General features: G+C 37.0%; 3 protein-coding genes across 3 annotated transcripts; 2 read left to right on the top strand and 1 right to left on the bottom strand.

Annotated features, from left to right (window-relative positions):
• Positions 1 to 645: 645 nt before the first annotated feature.
• LOC132151555 (mitochondrial import receptor subunit TOM34-like) lies at positions 646 to 6,622 on the bottom strand. Its single transcript, XM_059559738.1, has 8 exons — positions 6,319 to 6,622; positions 6,071 to 6,207; positions 4,048 to 4,147; positions 3,118 to 3,270; positions 2,788 to 2,945; positions 2,563 to 2,710; positions 2,317 to 2,443; positions 646 to 1,372 (listed from the first exon to the last, which is right to left on the bottom strand). The coding sequence occupies exons 2-8, from the start codon at positions 6,198 to 6,200 to the stop codon at positions 1,274 to 1,276; spliced, it is 915 nt and encodes a 304-aa protein (XP_059415721.1). The 5' UTR covers positions 6,201 to 6,207; positions 6,319 to 6,622; the 3' UTR covers positions 646 to 1,273.
• Positions 6,623 to 7,163: 541 nt separating this feature from the next.
• LOC132151231 (cytochrome c oxidase subunit 6C-1-like) lies at positions 7,164 to 8,513 on the top strand. Its single transcript, XM_059559343.1, has 3 exons — positions 7,164 to 7,297; positions 7,857 to 7,970; positions 8,344 to 8,513. Exons 2-3 carry the CDS (start codon positions 7,866 to 7,868, stop codon positions 8,467 to 8,469), a joined length of 231 nt encoding a protein of 76 aa, XP_059415326.1. The 5' UTR covers positions 7,164 to 7,297; positions 7,857 to 7,865; the 3' UTR covers positions 8,470 to 8,513.
• Positions 8,514 to 9,414: 901 nt separating this feature from the next.
• On the top strand, positions 9,415 to 15,013 carry LOC132151553 (zinc finger CCCH domain-containing protein 10-like). Its single transcript, XM_059559737.1, has 3 exons — positions 9,415 to 10,241; positions 11,399 to 12,646; positions 13,869 to 15,013. Exons 2-3 carry the CDS (start codon positions 11,534 to 11,536, stop codon positions 14,373 to 14,375), a joined length of 1,620 nt encoding a protein of 539 aa, XP_059415720.1. The 5' UTR covers positions 9,415 to 10,241; positions 11,399 to 11,533; the 3' UTR covers positions 14,376 to 15,013.
• Positions 15,014 to 16,941: the final 1,928 nt, after the last annotated feature.

Here is a 16,941-nt window from a genome sequence, read left to right as displayed (position 1 = left end):
GTAATTGTTTGAGGTTAAAAATGTCTCGATGGATTTATTACAAGGATGCAGCTTTTGGTTTCACAAGATGTTAATTGATGGACTGGAGTGGTTTGGGTTACTTGTGGATTATTGTGATGTTTTTATCAGATATTTGGGCTCTCATTCCGACGGCACCCATTCACTGCACAGGATCCACTGCCGAGCGAGTGATGAAATGCAACATTTCTCTGATTCTGTTCTGATAAATAAGCGTTCATCTACATCTCCAATGGCCTAATGGTGAGAGAATTTTCATATTTAAATTTTTGGTTTAATTATTCTGTAAATTCAATCATCTGTGGCATTCAGTTGATTGAAAGAGAAAACGTTTTTTTGTTTTATACAAAAAACGTTTACAGTAACATTTGAAGTTGACTACTGTGATTAAAATCATTTGTTTGTAAAAGGTATATTCAATTTAAGGCATGCTTACAGTTCAGATAACTGAGGAAAAATTTGAAACTGGTAATTGACAGCATGTATTTTTGCTTTCACAGTTATACTACCTGTATACGTAGTATTTACTGTTTTATGTATTTTTAGTATGGCTAATTCCTATGAAAAAAATCATCACTGATCATAGCATTACATCTGCCAGTTTACAGGTTGAAAAATAAAAAAACATTCCTGAACAATTTTTTTATTATCAGATGCATAACGGCACATTACTTTCTAAAAATAAAATAAAGACTTGTTTACATTGTCTTGATGTAAAATGGCATATGAAACATCAATAAATACAGGTGCCAAGTCTTTACAAATGTATATAAACATTAATTGGTTTTGACAGTAACTAATCCACAACAAGACAACATCTTTGCCAAAAAATAAACATTAAGTAGAAAATGCAACCCGAATACTATCTGCCTTTCTGAGATGTCAATCTAAAGTGAAGGAATTAAATTTTTGTCTGAAAAGGAGACATTGAGTTTAGTGTGCCGTGAAAAACACACTAATATCACATGCTAAATCAACATCACATTTGATTCATTACTGATTAAAGCGACAAATGTAAATTACCAGAACAAGTTTGATCTAAGACACAAAGGTGGCGTTTCAGAAAGAGCCTTGATTACCTTATTAATGACAACAACAGACACGGTCAAATGTGCCTACATGAACATCAACACTTTTCCTTGTTTTAAAATAACATTATGATGTGCATATCTAATGTCTGTAGCAAACATTGCAGAGGCAAATCAATTCGAGGCACTTTGGGGAAAGTTTCCTCGTGTTCACTTTATAATCACATTTATTTCATCTGTACTTCCTGCAGTAGTTTCTGCACCACCGTGTTGTTTGGCTCGATTTTGAGCACGCTGTTGAGATCCTCAATACAAGATTTCTTTTTCTAAGAGAAAAAATGTATTACAGTTTATAAAACAATCCACCAGTTTTTACTTGAGAGGTCATGAACTGCCTTTTTTTGTACTGTTCTCTGAGGTCCGCTTATAATGTAATCAAGATTTTTACACCAAAAAACATCTTTAGAAGTATTATGTTTTTATTTTCTGTCCAGTTTTTAACTACCCTGTGTTTGAATGGACGTGGCGGATCGTAGACTTTGTAAACGCCCACTGCTATAACTTGCTATCAGTTGTGAAAGTTTGACAGCCTTCATAGATGGACACAGCTGTGATTTAGGTTAAAAATGCATATATACACAGTACATATCAACTGATCTGTAATAACAGAAAAAGGAATAGAGACCACATAATAAAAACAGTTACTCCACTTGTGTGGTGCAACATTACTGTTGGATCCAATTCATTTGCACAGCATCGTCATTTAGTTTCAATCTTTCTGAAAATCCTGCATTGAATTGTACCTTGTTTGCAAGCATATCCTTGATCAAATGTAGTGAATAATGGAAGTTCTTACTGATGCGGTCTGGATCTTCATTAAAAAAAAAAAGTTCATCCACTCTTTCCTAATATTGAGATCAGAAGGAAGGCAATGCAAAGACAGATACTGCACAGCGTTGTTTTCGGAGCATCTTATTGTTTGGTTTCTATATAGACCTGCGTTTGTCTCGTTAACACTATATCTGTGTGCAGTGATGTAGAAGTAGGTGCTCTTCTGAGGAGGCGGGGTTTAGCCACACTATTATGTCAAAGTGGCACATTCCACAAGCTGTCGTTTTGGCAGATTGGCTTCAATAGATGCTGTTTAGAGTTGTGAAACTTACAGGATGTTTTTATAGTACAGTAATCTTTTATATGTCAAGATCAAAAGATTTTGATTTCTCAGTTCATGGCCCCTTTAACTAAGACAATGATTCAGAAATAAACTTACCTTGAGTTCCTTGTTTGCCTGGGCACGTCGGTAAAACGCCTTAATGTTGGCAGAATCCAATTGAAGAGCCTCATCACAGTCACTAATAGCTTCTTTGTACATCTTTAATGACAGGTAGCAGAGAGCCCTACAAGAAGCATTGATTTACACACATTATCAAACCTAAAGTCCATGACTTTTTCTTTGAAATGAATAACCATAGGAACCCTGACATTTGGCAGCATAATTACCTGTACCATTTCTTACCGATTTGTGTAGGCTGTGACTTCTGTGGGGTCCTGACCGAGTGACTGCGTGTACTTCTCCAAGGCTTTCTTGTGTTCGCCTTTCTTCACAAACACATTGCCTTCTTCCTTTAGAGCCTTGGCTTTTTTAGCAGCTTCAGGTCCTGGTGCTTTGAATAAAAAAAAGTGAAAATCAAGTGATGAAGTGAAACATGATGGCTCCGCTCAGTACGGCACAGGTAAATACCTTTTTTCTTGTTGTCGATCATGGTGTTTTGTTGTGGGCTGGAGGCCGAGCTGGTAGCTTGTGCCATGCTTTCTTTCACAGACATCGGGACGGAAGGAATCGGAGGCAGTTTCTCTCTCCAAGATGGTCCGTCTGTATCTGTCAAAGTCTTGGTCATTCTGAAGGCAAGGAAAGATGTGTTATATGGTACATTTTTGTATCCTTGTGCTCACAAATTAACATTTTATTCTTTGGGTTTGTGTTATATTTTGTGTATTACCTCATTATACAGTCGATCAGTGCATTCTCTTTGAACATGCATAATTCTGGTTCCTGTTCATGCAGAATTACCTGTTGACGCCATCGTGAGCAGCCGGTATGTTCCAGTCTATCTGTAAAACAGTTTTGTAGTCCACATAAGCCTGTCTGTATCTCTCCAAAGCTTCATAAGCTGACGCCCGGCGAAGCAGAGCTTTAAATCCAAATGGAACCAATTCAAGAGACCTGAAAGGTAAGTATTAAAGGGGTGCTGTTATGCTCTTTCACTTTTTCAACTTTAGTTAGTCTGTAATGTTGCTGTTTGAGCGTAAAAAAGATCTGCAAAGTTCAAAGTCCAATTCAAAAGGAGATATTTTATCTAACAGAAATTACATTTTAATGAACAACTCATTTGGACTACAATGCATATTTTCCGGGATTTGTGATGTCACAAATATCAACGAATAGGATGAGACCTGGTTGAGCTGCACTAGAGCAGACAACGAGTGTTATCACTATGCTGGAGACATGCTAGCTTTCCCAAGACAGACAAACTAAGAGTGGTTACAATCATCCAGGTTTAAATCCCGCTCAAATTGATTTGTTTTTGACGGAATATTTACAACTAAAGCTCGGTGACTATGATACTTAAGGGGCATGACATTTCCCGACCAGGCGCCGAGTGCTGTCAATCACAACGCTGGCCCAGCTAACCTACACAACACACCCTGGCCCAGCTAACCAATCACAACACACGCTGGCCCAGCTAACCAATCACAACACATTTCGTATTTCAGAAGGCGTATTCTTTTGATACAGGAACTATTCGAGCCGTTCATGCCAGACTGAAGAGAGAGGTTTTATAATAATGTAAAATATGTGAAAAATAATGTTTTTTTTAACAACTTCACCCCAAAACAAAATCAAGACATTGTAAAAGAGCATTATATGACCCCTTTAAGATTATTAACACTGAACATAATCACTTTACACATTTTTGCACCCGCTGTTTGTTGCACTTACCTTGTGCAGTCTTTAATGCATTCACTGCAGTTTCCATTTTTCAGGTAACTGGCGGCCCTGTTGGAGTACAGAATACCCAGTTCCTCCTTGTTCTTCTGACCTGCGAACAGAACAGTTACATTGATGTGCCTTTATTTACAATAGCACCACTTCCTTATTTACATCTATTATAGTCTAAGGAACTGTTTTAAGCACTGGAAGTGTTACACGTCTGAGGCACAGATAGCAGGAAGCGAACAGCCGTTGGTGTACTGGTGCACAAAATATCCCCTTTCCTGCTCACTGAAGCTGCATGAGCGTACTGTACCTGTTCACGCCCTACACAAGCAGACTGTGAAGGGATGTTCAGCTCAACTTCTAGCGTGTTGGATGAGAAACGAAACGAACTAAACTGTGACAAAATTGAAATGTGTTTTTTTTTTTTTGTAAAGTAGAACTTGCATGCACGTTTGAAAAGCCAGAAGTAAACGTCAGTTCTGTATAAGATTATTATTTTTATTTTACCTTAAAATTATATCGACTGAATTTGATTTAAAAATCACCTGAAAAGTACAATCTCACCTGGGCTATAATGTCACACTAGCCCAAAATCTGTTCTGACCTTCCTTGCCTGTGCCTGGTAATGTGGTTATCTGCAAACTTGAATCTAACTGAAGGAGTTTTTTTTTTTTTTTTTTTTTTTGTGTAGTTGTGTTTGGTTCTGTCCTGTGGTTGTATTGTCTATTTGTTTGAAAATCTGAAAATGATACAATAAATATTATATATATATATATATATATATATATATAAAAATCACCTGAAAAAAAGTGTTTCATTCATCCAATTAAAATAAATTTAGGGTAATGATTCACATCTATATTTTTAACTTGAGACAATAGTTATTTATTTTTCATTGGTTCAAGTAAAAAAATAAAGATGTGAATCATTACCCTATTTTTTTTTTAATTGGATGAATGAAACTGCATCTTTGTTTTATTCGCACCAACATTATTTGATTTTAACATTTTGGAATAATTTATTTATATAGCATACTTTTATTTAGTCTCACTGGTAAAGACTTTTTTTTTTTTAAACCAAATTTAAAAACTAAAATGCTGAATGCTGATTAAGAAACATCTTATTGAATGTGTTTTGATTGTGTTGTTTGGACTGTAGAATTATGCAGTTGTTGACTTTAATTTCACATGGTTACAGTTAATCTTTTAATTTAAGGCCAGTTCTCTGTAGTTTCAACCCAATTCCTTCTTTCTTGTTTGTTGCTTAAAGAAAAGAAAAAAAAAATCGGTATCGGAATTGGCCAGTTTGCTTGTAAAAAATCGGTATCGGAATCGTCCATGAAAAATCATCATTGTGAGAGTACCATGATGTTACCATCAGATTCCATCACGGGTTCTGTCAGATAATAAAGGATAATATGAATATATTCATGCATGGGATTAATTAATCCTATAGATGTGTATATTTTGAAATGGAAAATATTTTCTATTATGTAATATGAAATTTTTGCTACTCACTACAGTGTTGTGCTATTAAATGTATAATATATATGTTTTATTTATTAATGGTAACCTGACAATATTTCGTATATTTTTCATTTTTATTACTTTTAATAAATAATAATTACTTTTTATTAATTTAATATGTGGTAGTTATATAGCTACGCAGTTAGAATGGGTGTCAAATAATACTTGAAAATATTTTCTATATTACACAATACAAACTTTTTTCTACTCGCTACACTATTACTAGTATTATTATTAGATGTATTATTTATTGTGTGTATGTTTAAACATTTATTTTTACATTTTTAAACTACTTTTCTCTAAACTTTCCACTGACCCCCTAGTGCTCATTTGGGGGTCCCGAGACCCCATTTCGAACCCCCCGAAACAGTACACATATGGTACTGAAATGCATTCAGCAATACCATGGTATTGATATGATACTCGAAGAATACCATAAAACATTCCGAAATGTTTACCTCTGTGATAATTGTATTTTGACTATATTTGACCGCCCTTACCAGACTTCTCCAGCAGCTGGATGGACTGGCTGTAGAGGTTCACAGCTTCTCCGTACTGACCGGCTCTGAAGCGCTCGTTACCGGCTTGTTTGAGCTCCGTCCACGAATGCGAGCGACGCTTCTGAGGCATGATGACACTGGAACGATCAAAGGCAGTTTGAACCATAAAATGCTGTTAACTAAGTTTAGCAGAGTTACATCAATATCACACACTGGCAGCAAAATTGTTGTGATAGCTCTAAACTTACAATATAACGGAGCTAACGTTACTGCGGTAGAATCGCCGTCTGAAGTTGAAAACCCGGAAAGTAAATACTGAAGGAAGGGCTTTAGTGAGCGCCCAGCTCCGCTTGCTTAAAGTGACCAGTTGTTGCACTGTGATCTAAAGTTACATGAGAGAGCTAGTCAGTGCTCGTTCTAGAACAAGCTAAAAGATCCGCTTCTCCTCCTACTACACGACTGATGCGGCTGTCTATCTCCGCTGCTGCTATTTGAAGATCAAGATGGGTGATTGTAACCCAATCCAGGGTTGCCAGGTCGTGCGAGAAAATCACGCAAACAGTATAGTGACAAGGTAACGAGTGAAAAGGCACGGGAAAATTACAAGGATATGGCAACACTAAACCAGTCCCAAACGACTGTCGGCTTCCCTCTATGGAAATCCAAGGTGTGGGTTGCCAGATGTTCCTAAAACCCCAATAATTCAATGTTTTAAAACGCATCAGTTTTCTTTGTTTAATTTTTATTTTTTTAATAATATGAACTGCAAGTGCAATTTATATAGGCTAGTAGCAAATAGAGTCAGTAAAATATATTTATTTTTTAATAAAGTACAAGAAAATATAAAAAAAACTGTAAATATACATTTTTTTAAAGTTTTGTCTTTATTAAAGTTAACCACTGTAAAGTCTAATTTCTGTTTTATTATTATTAATACTACTATGAATTTAATACGTGGTTGCTATGTAGTAAAGAAGTTGAGATGTTTTATCAAATGTAATGATTTGCTCCAAAACGCATAATGTTTCCATCGCAAAAAAAACATTAATTATCCTGTTTTTTTTTAACAATTTCCTTTTTGTTTCCTTTGCTATGACATTGCTGGCCCTTGTTGGTCTGACTCGACCCTGCTGTATTTGTCCCTCGCCTGTTTCCGTAGTTCTGCCTCACACAAACGCCTTCCTGCTGAGGAACCGGACGTGAGTGCTGAAGGTCGTGAACTAAACGGTAAAAATCGAGCTTGCTATACGCTTGCATCAAAACTTAAGTTCTGAAATTTTTATAAACTATAATAATACCACTGATATGTGTTTAACACTATATAAGAGTTTATTTATTTTAGCTAAACGTGCCTCGTTTTTGAAGTACGTCTTGCCGCTTGTCGTCATTGCTTGCTAACTTGGTGTTAGCTAGACATTTATGTCTCAAAGTGCACTAACCTGCTGATATTAAGCTAACGTGTATCTGAAATGTCATATTTAAAATAAAAGAAAACTCTGCTGTACGTTTGCACGATCTTTTTTCACCTTAAAAATAATATGCAAGTTGCATATCAGCTATAATCATAAAAAAAATTAAACATAGAAGCACGCTTTTAAAGCAAAGATGGAGATTCATATATCTGGATGTTATTATATAATGTAATTGAGGTTCTTCGTTTGGTTGTGTTGAATGTCAGACGGACATCCATGTGTGATGGTCAGAACAGCACGTAACGTTAGAAGTACTACATCGGTTTATGAAGTTTCTTTTATTAATGCCCTTTATTATTGTCTTCTCTTTCTAGAAGTAAACAATGTCTCTTGCAAAGCCAGCGATGAGAGGCCTGCTTGCCAAGCGTTTGAGGTTTCATTTGCCCATCGCCTTCGGTCTTGCCCTTGTGGCAGCAGCCGGCTTCAAGGTTAGTGAAAGTGTGCTGATAAATCAGCTTATGCTATTTTTTTATGATTATGTGCACTATAGCTGACCTTTGTGGTCTTCATGGCTTTTCAAAATTATGTTTGGTACTTCATCTCTTCCTCTTGTCAAAAGGTTTCAAAAGCACTTTTTGTCATGACGTAACCTCAAAAATCATTCAAATTAGTTTTCCTTAGATTATTTGTAGATTTGTAGTCTTGGATATGTAGTTGCATCCCATCTTTAATTAATCAATTTATTTATTTTTTATCTTGGGGAAAGGAGTTAAATGTTTTTTTTTGTTGTTGTTTGTTTTTGCAAACTACCAAGGACAGTCTTTCTTGAATCTGAGAAACAGTTTTTGTGTCTTTCTACAGTACACCGTAACTGAGCCCAGGAAACATGCTTATGCTGACTTCTACAAACGTTACGATTCGTTGAAGGAGTTCAGTGCCATGAGGGAAGCTGGTGTTTTTGAAAGTGTCAGACCCACTGGAAAATAAACCACTGTCTTGTGAGTGGCCCTTCAATTTCATATATCATTATTATTATTATTTGTAATACTTTTCATGCAATAATAAAATTCATAATATATGCATTTATCTTGAAGCTCTAAATGCATAATTTAAGTACACTTTTTAACTAGCTCTGGCTAAAATAAATGCTTTAAATGGTCCAAAAGTGAGAGGTGTTCATTCAAAAATACTAGAGTTATGTCCCTGACTATAATGACAAACAATGATTTTTTTTTCATGCACTGGTCAGTTTTGGGCTGTTTGACTTTAATAAACTACTCTTTTTGACAGGTGTATATAAAACATTCAAAATGCAATTTTTTTATTAAACGTTTCCTATTTGTATTTGTAGATTTCAATTTGATGACATATCTGTGTAATGATAAAACATTTCCTAGTCATCGGGAAGAAGGAGACGGGAACCGGCGCACAATCAAACAACATTTAATTTCAAAATAAACACCAAAACAGCCGCACCAGCCCCTCACGGACGACTGATGCGCACAAAATAAAACCAAAACCTAAAATAACGCCCAGGCCTGGTCCTCTCTCGTCCTTCACTGTCGTCGCTCCAGTTTTATATCCTTCCATCTCCTCCGTGGGCCTCGAGACCGGTGGGTCGAACAGGTGTAGCTCATCTCCAATCACTCCACCGGCCTCGCTCCCATGTCCCTCGGCCCCGCCCCACTCGTCACAATCTGCAAAGGCCATTTTCTCAATGTCCAAGTCTCCACTTCATTAGCTCTTATTACTATACACTGTATTGTTTTATTCCCCTTTATATTCTGAAGGTTTTTATAGACAGGTTTGATCGTACATTTCAATTGTTAATGTGCAGTGATTAATCAACTGGTGAAAGTATGGTGATGTTAGTTACACTTTTTACTGAATATACCTGTGGTGTCACTGACTTGGTCTTTTTTTTCTTTCTTTACAGGTTATGTTCCTCCTGCATTCCTGCTCTACAATTGATCTTTATGAGATTATCAGATATGAACACTGATGTCTGATGTTCTTATTAATACACAAATAAACTATTGACAGCCATCATGCTGTAGTGATTCATTGGTACTTGTTTATGAAAATAAATGTTGAAACCTGATCTTGTCAACATGTTTCCCCTATTTTGTTTAACATGAAAATATGGATGTTTGACTAGGTGTTAATTACATAAATGATAAATTAAAACCTCTGAATTTAATACCAATACAGCAGTAATGTTGCCAAAGTCATGTCTAGAATAGTTTTTTTCCCCCAAGGGATTTTTAAAGTTTTCTTTAAAGAAATATGTTAATTTTTATCTTTAAAAACTTTTTTTCTATGATGTTGATTAAACAAAATGTTGTTTGTACTTTTGACCAGTAAGAGAAACCACATGCTCACATTTGCTGTATACCTTATATTTTAAATGTATTTTATTAATGGAAAGATACTTCTATAATGGTTAGTTTTTTTATATTTATCTTTCTCATACCATAGTAATTTTGAAACTACATTGGTGTGCCATATTATATTAATACCATCATCATTGTACCAGGAGATCTACACAGTATTTTGGTCTTTTATTTTGACGTGCGTTTCCCAGTGTTCTACTGCACAGGAAGTGCTACGAACAAGGAAAGCGGAAGTTGTTGACGGACCAACTTCTGTTCTAATGTAAGCATTCTCACGGCCAATTTATACTTGATGCGTATGATTAGTAATGTCGTATAAACACCGTTTCTTTCATTCTCACTGATACGACTGCTTGTGTACTCTGGGTGAGTTTTTTTAATACTAGTTATCAGTTGCGTTCTGTGCATGTGCCTTTAGCAGGCATCTGTGCTCGCGAGCCTGAGCGTGGACAGCATGTTTGTGTGATGTGGATTAACTACTGGTTATTATATATTTAGTCTGGATAATGTACAAACGAACACTTTAACAATACCTAGTTAATTCTGTAAGACTGTAGGTCTCATATGCTGTATATGTTGTTAAAATGCGTTATTTGGCGCCCCACACATTTGACAGCTCTTTGGTGTATTAGTAAAGAAAATATTAAAATTATTGCATATAACCATGTAATCTTCTAAAATATTACATATCATGCTGAAGATTGCATTTTCATTGATAATGCATTGTATTTTTTTAATGGTGTTTAAGTTATGTTGTTTTTTTTGCACTCTCTTATTTAGTTCCATGTAAATTACAATGGAAGATAAAGATTTACATTTCCGGGAAGAATTATAATGCATTGAAGAAATTTAAATATTAGCATTAAAATGTGTTTTTGGTGTTGAATGAAACTTTTCAAGATTTAATTTTAAAAAGTAAAAGTTTCAATAGCTAAATATTTATGGCATGCCTAAGTCTGAAATGCTCTACACAACAGAAGTGATGCAGTGTCCCTATGTGATGCAATTTGTGCTTAATTTAATGTGGAAAAGTTGAATAGACATAAAACTGCTGCCCCCCAAACACTGCAATGATGCATCTAAAATTAGTTGTAAGTGATGGTCAGTTTTTCCTGTAATGATCAATGCAGATACTTATATTTAGAGTAGTGTTTCATAATTCGATGAAAAGCTAAAATTCAAAATCAAACACAATTAGAGGTTATATATTTTATTTAAAATATTTATTTTATTATGAATGCATGTCTATTTAAATATATAACATGAAATTTATTCCTCTGATGCAAAGCTACATTTTCAGCATCATTACTCCAGTCTTCAGTGTCACATGATCTTCCAATTGTATAATGCTGATTTACTAAGAAACATTTTTTTTTATCAATGTTGTAAACAGTTGTGCTGCTTTATATTCAAATTAAACAAGTAGTAGAAATAGTTTATCATTCATTGTTTTAAATTATTAATGCAGTTATATAATGATACTTCTGGAATAAAATATATTTGTGTTGGTATTATATTCACAGGTGGATCTGTGATCTGCATCTGTCTTCAGTCTGAGCACTTCTCCTTCATGCACTATAACTCTAAACACTTGTAAGACCTCCACCTCTCCGTCACCCACATGAGCGCAGCGTTCTACTCCCGCTGGGCCGAGCGCCATGCCTGACCGGGATAGCGCCTACCTGGCAGGCGGTGGTGGGGGTGGGACTGGGGTCGGGGACGAGGGAGGGTCTGGGACAGGTGGAGAAGGTAGAGTGACAGGGGTGAGCGGCTCAGCGGGCTGCGTGGGGAGTAACGGAGGTCCCGGGGCCATGGGAGGTGGTGACGCTTTGGGAAACGGTGCTTTCAGCTCCGGTTTGGGATTGGATGGTGTTTGCCGGGACTTTTTGCGGAATGTGTGCAAGCGTGGAAAGCGCTGCCGCTTCCGCCATCCGGACTTCAACGAGGTTCCCGATTTGGGCGTGCAAAAGAACGAGTTCATCTTCTGCCACGACCATCAGAACAAAGAGTGCGTGCGCACCAATTGCAGATTCGTGCACGGCTCGAAGGAGGACGAGGATTATTATAAGAAAACTGGAGAGCTTCCACTTCGGCTCAGGGGGAAGGTGGCGGCCGGATTGGGATTGTCTCCCACCGATCTCCCGTTGAGCCGTGGCGAGGTGCCCATTTGCAGGGACTACCTGAAAGGAGAGTGCCAGCGGGGCAACAAGTGCAAATTCCGTCACGTCAGGAAGGATTATGAATACGAGGCCCCACCTCGGGGTGGAGTCGGATCCATGATGGGTGTCACAGGTGGCGTTAGCGGGATGGTGAACACCGCTGGTGGTGGAGCAGGAGGTGTTGGCAGTGCCTGTGGCGGGATTTCTGGCCTCGTTGGTGGTAGCGTCGGTAACTACATGGGAATGGCATGTCCCAGTATTGGCAGCTGCAGAGACCAGGGCATGTCGGGGGGAGGCGGGGGCTCGATGAGTGTCTGCATGTCGATGGGGACGGCAGGACATCGGCGCTACGACAGGGGCCCTTGCTCCATCTATGACCCTCTGTTTGAGAATGGTATGTTTGAAGCAGGGCCGGTGGAGGTGCCTGTCGACCACACAGCCTTCCAGCTGAAGAGACGCCGTTTGGAGGGGCTGCGGTTGACTGATGGGACCGCCGGTGGACATTATGACCTGGGGCTTCAGACCACTCTGGCGACCCGACCGTTAGAGTACCGCTTACTAGAAGAGGAGAACGCCCTCCTGAGGAAAAGAGTGGAGGAGCTTAAGAAACAGGTGAACAGGTGTTAAATGTACTCATTTACTCACCCTCATGTTGTTCCAAACCTTCCTTTCTTCAGTGGAATACAACAGATGATATTTGGGTTTGGGGCTGCAAAATGATATAGGGGAGCGTGTGGTTAGTTGTAACATAGTTGTTCAGATCGTTTTTTAATGTTTTGATAACTAACAGAAGACACTAACCAGTTTTGAATTCCACTTGCGCACTATTTACTTTAATGAATTCTAATGAGAAACAGGTGAATAAAGACTGACAGTCAATGTTTAGTCAGTTTAATGTTTAGAAATTATTTCAAAACATGTAAAGCATTTTTTTCTCATTTATGTGGGTCCTCCCAAGCATTTATTGCAATGTGTTCATTGTCAAACTCTAAAATCAGATTATTTTTAATTCTTAATAAACGCCATTATTTTATTTGAATATATATATATAAATATATTATTTTAATAACAATATTTTAGTATGTCATGTATGTTATTTTTTCATTCGATCATTTTAAGCTGTCATATGTCCTGTTACAAAACGAAAATTCTTTTTAATAGTTTGTTTTCATTTTAGTTAACAATAACAACACAGCTTTTTTGCAGGGAGGCACCTATATTACAATTCTGTACTATTTTGTGTAAATGATCAATATCATTAGTTTTGAATGCTGCAGGTGAGTTTTTTTTTGATGAGCGTTAGATGATGATAAAAGTAATCTGTATTAGGCATGCATTATTAAATATTAAATACTGATTCTAATATACATAAAAATCTCGGATTTTAACTGATATGGTACAGATATATAATGCATCCTTATTATTATTATTTATTTTCTTGTGGAGATTTTGGAGATTAACAGTTCCATCTTTGACTTTGCTTTTTAAATTCTGGACATTCTGCAACAGATCATCTTTTATGTTCCACAGATGACAAAAAAATAATACAGATTTTGAATGATTTGAGCATGAATAAATGATGACCGAGTTTATTTTTGGATGACCTCTTTCAATTCTAAGTATTTTAGAAGCATTGTGCAATTGACCCCCGTCCTTTGCATTATAAATCCTGCAATCAGAACATGCAAATCATCTCTAAATTGTACTTCAGAAATCAGTGACGGAATCTTTTTTTTTTTTTTTTTGAATGTAGGACACCTGTAACGAAGTCCTTAATGTCTTTAGGGTTCCAAGTGAAATTCTCAAAACTCACATATGTCCTATTTTTCCCAAGGTGTCCAATCTCATAGCCACCAATGAGGTTCTCCTGGAGCAGAATGCTCAGTTCCGGAGCCAGGCTAAAGTGATGACGCTGTCCTCCACCCCAGCTCAGTCTGAGCAGAGTCTGGTGCCCCCTGTTGGTTCTGTTAGCTCCTACAACCATGGCATCGCCCAGACACACACCACTCTGAGCAGCGCAGGTCTGCAGCCCCGTCCCGTCACGCAGCAGGATCTGGTGGCCCCAGCTGGTGCTCCGACCGCCCCTCCAGCCAATGCGGCGCCCCCTACCGCACCCCCTCCACATCTGAACCCTGACCCCATCTCTGCTGCCCTCGCTCAGACTATCGCCCAGGGAATGGCTCCACCTGTTTCCATGGCCCCTGTTGCAGTTTCGGTAGCACCGGTCGCTGTTTCGATGGCACAACCGCTGCCGGGCATCACGATGAGCCATGCGACCACCCCGATGGTGTCCTATCCCATCGCCAGTCAGAGTATGAGAATCACAACCATGCCTCATTAGTATGAGCAGATTTTTTTCACCAATATATACGTACAGTTTAAAATCGGCACCTCTGCTAACACCCCTTTGTTTAACTTACCAATAACACGGTACGTTTCTCAGGTCAAGGGTCTGTTTTGACTGAAGAAGTTTACAGATTTCTGTATAGACAGAATAAGGATCTTCTCAGTTTTCTTGCCACACTTTACTGGATGATTGCCTTTAATAGAGCCGGAAAGACTCCTTCGAGATTGTGGACATTTAAAGATGTAATCGCTGCAGAAGGATTGTGAATTTACTTGTTAGCTGTCAGTTTTAGTTTTGATTCTTTTTTAATAGTTTGTTTTGTGAATTGCTTTTCTGTGAACTGATTATTGGTCTTTTGCACAAAATTAATGAATCTGACCCGTAAAGCACCATTGTTAATTCTTGTCATGTTTTACATACATAAAAAATGAAAACAAAAAAATAATATATGGGCATAAAATTGTTTAACTTATTTTGCTAACTAAATAACTGCATCATTCTGTCTGAATATTGGCCATGTTTCCTCCACCCAATCACTTTATTGCTCTTAATCAGTTCTAATGAATGAACTGTCATCATTTAGTGTTTGCTTGTGATGTTTTTTAAGATAATACATTAGGTTTGTGGTCTCTTAGATTTTTTTTTTCATACAAAAAATACCAGCATCAGAAGTAAGTTTAAACTGACCAGTTCTCAAATTCTCAGTTTAATCTGATAATCCACCAGCAGAACACAGGCACATCTGGATGCTCTGGATTAGAACTAGATAGCGTCTATATTGGCAGCCATTATCTGAAATCTAATGTGAATGACTTGCCCATGAACTGAATACAGATCTTGAGCAGCAGGTGGTCAGCTAGTATGAGAGCACCCACTATGGCAAGTACATTTTCTTTGCTTTCTTTTACTGTCTTTATATCATTATAAGTAGATTTTGACTGGTAAATTTCAGTTTAAACAGTAATAACATTTTAATATATCTGTAATAAGTTAAATTGTAGATAAATATAGAAAATAATAATATATGGGTAATGCATTCTGGATATGTTGCATACCATTTCTTGTCAAAAAGTGGGTTTTGTTTCAGAATTTGGAGCTAATTGTAACTGGATGTACAAAGAATAGAAAAAAGATCCCGTTAGATAAATTGAAAGACCTATTTTTTTCTGTTTCTATCACTTTTTTTCTTCTTTTTTTTTACCAAACCTGCATTATGGATATGTTCATCTGAAATTATCACTAGTCAAAATTTCACTGTAATAAAAAAATGATCACTAGTCAAAAAAAATACATTACAGATGTTTTAGTTTTGGCTAATCACAACTGATTCATTAGGAGAGATTAATTACTATGATGGATGTTTTATTTGCATTCCTTTACATTTACATTTATGCATTTAGCAGACGTTTTTATCCAAAGCGACTTGGAGTGCATTCAGACTAAATAATTTTTACCTAACATGTAAAACATCCTTTAGGATTTGATTCTAACTAATCAAAATGCAATCATAGAGATATAGACCTTATATTATATCATTTAGATGCATTATATGCAAATGCATACATAAAGAAAAAGGTATTCCAGATATCTTGCATTAGTTTAGCCTAGTCAAAAATGAATAAAAACGGACTTGTTATCGTTCCATTATCACCTATTTAGTCAGAATTGCTCTACATGTACTTTCATTCAAATTGTGTCTCAGGAGATGTAAAGGTAGAAGCTTTAAAAGAAAATACTGCCTGCTGCAGCTTCCAGCAAAGTTTTCCTTTTTACACGACTGCGTGTTTTGTTGTGGGCGTGGATCTGCGATGTAACGGTGCGGGCCACACTTCGGAAGTTTTCAGAAGGAAAAAGAGCGTCATGCCAGAGGGGTAAAAAGCGGAGAGGTGGTCGATTTTTCTTTATTGGGATTGATTTATTGATAGGCAGTGATCAGACGCATCCGATTCATCTGCAGTCCATGCGCGAGCGAAACGATCGACTGTAACAACAACATATGCTGAATTTGAGTTGCAAATCGCTGCGCGCAACCGCTTTGTAATCGTATCTCGACTTTGGAAAAAAATTGTGGTCTCTTAGATTTTTTTTTTCATACAAAAAATACCAGCATCAGAAGTAAGTTTAAACTGACCAGTTCTCAAATTCTCAGTTTAATCTGATAATCCACCAGCAGAACACAGGCACATCTGGATGCTCTGGATTAGAACTAGATAGCGTCTATATTGGCAGCCATTATCTGAAATCTAATGTGAATGACTTGCCCATGAACTGAATACAGATCTTGAGCAGCAGGTGGTCAGCTAGTATGAGAGCACCCACTATGGCAAGTACATTTTCTTTGCTTTCTTTTACTGTCTTTATATCATTATAAGTAGATTTTGACTGGTAAATTTCAGTTTAAACAGTAATAACATTTTAATATATCTGTAATAAGTTAAATTGTAGATAAATATAGAAAATAATAATATATGGGTAATGCATTCTGGATATGTTGCATACCATTTCTTGTCAAAAAGTGGGTTTTGTTTCAGAATTTGGAGCTAATTGTAACTGGATGTAC

Source organism: Carassius carassius, chromosome 10 (genome assembly GCF_963082965.1).
Source record: "Carassius carassius chromosome 10, fCarCar2.1, whole genome shotgun sequence".
In the NCBI taxonomy this organism is placed as follows: Eukaryota; Metazoa; Chordata; class Actinopteri; order Cypriniformes; family Cyprinidae; genus Carassius; species Carassius carassius.
This window is presented reverse-complemented; position numbering and strand designations above follow the sequence as displayed.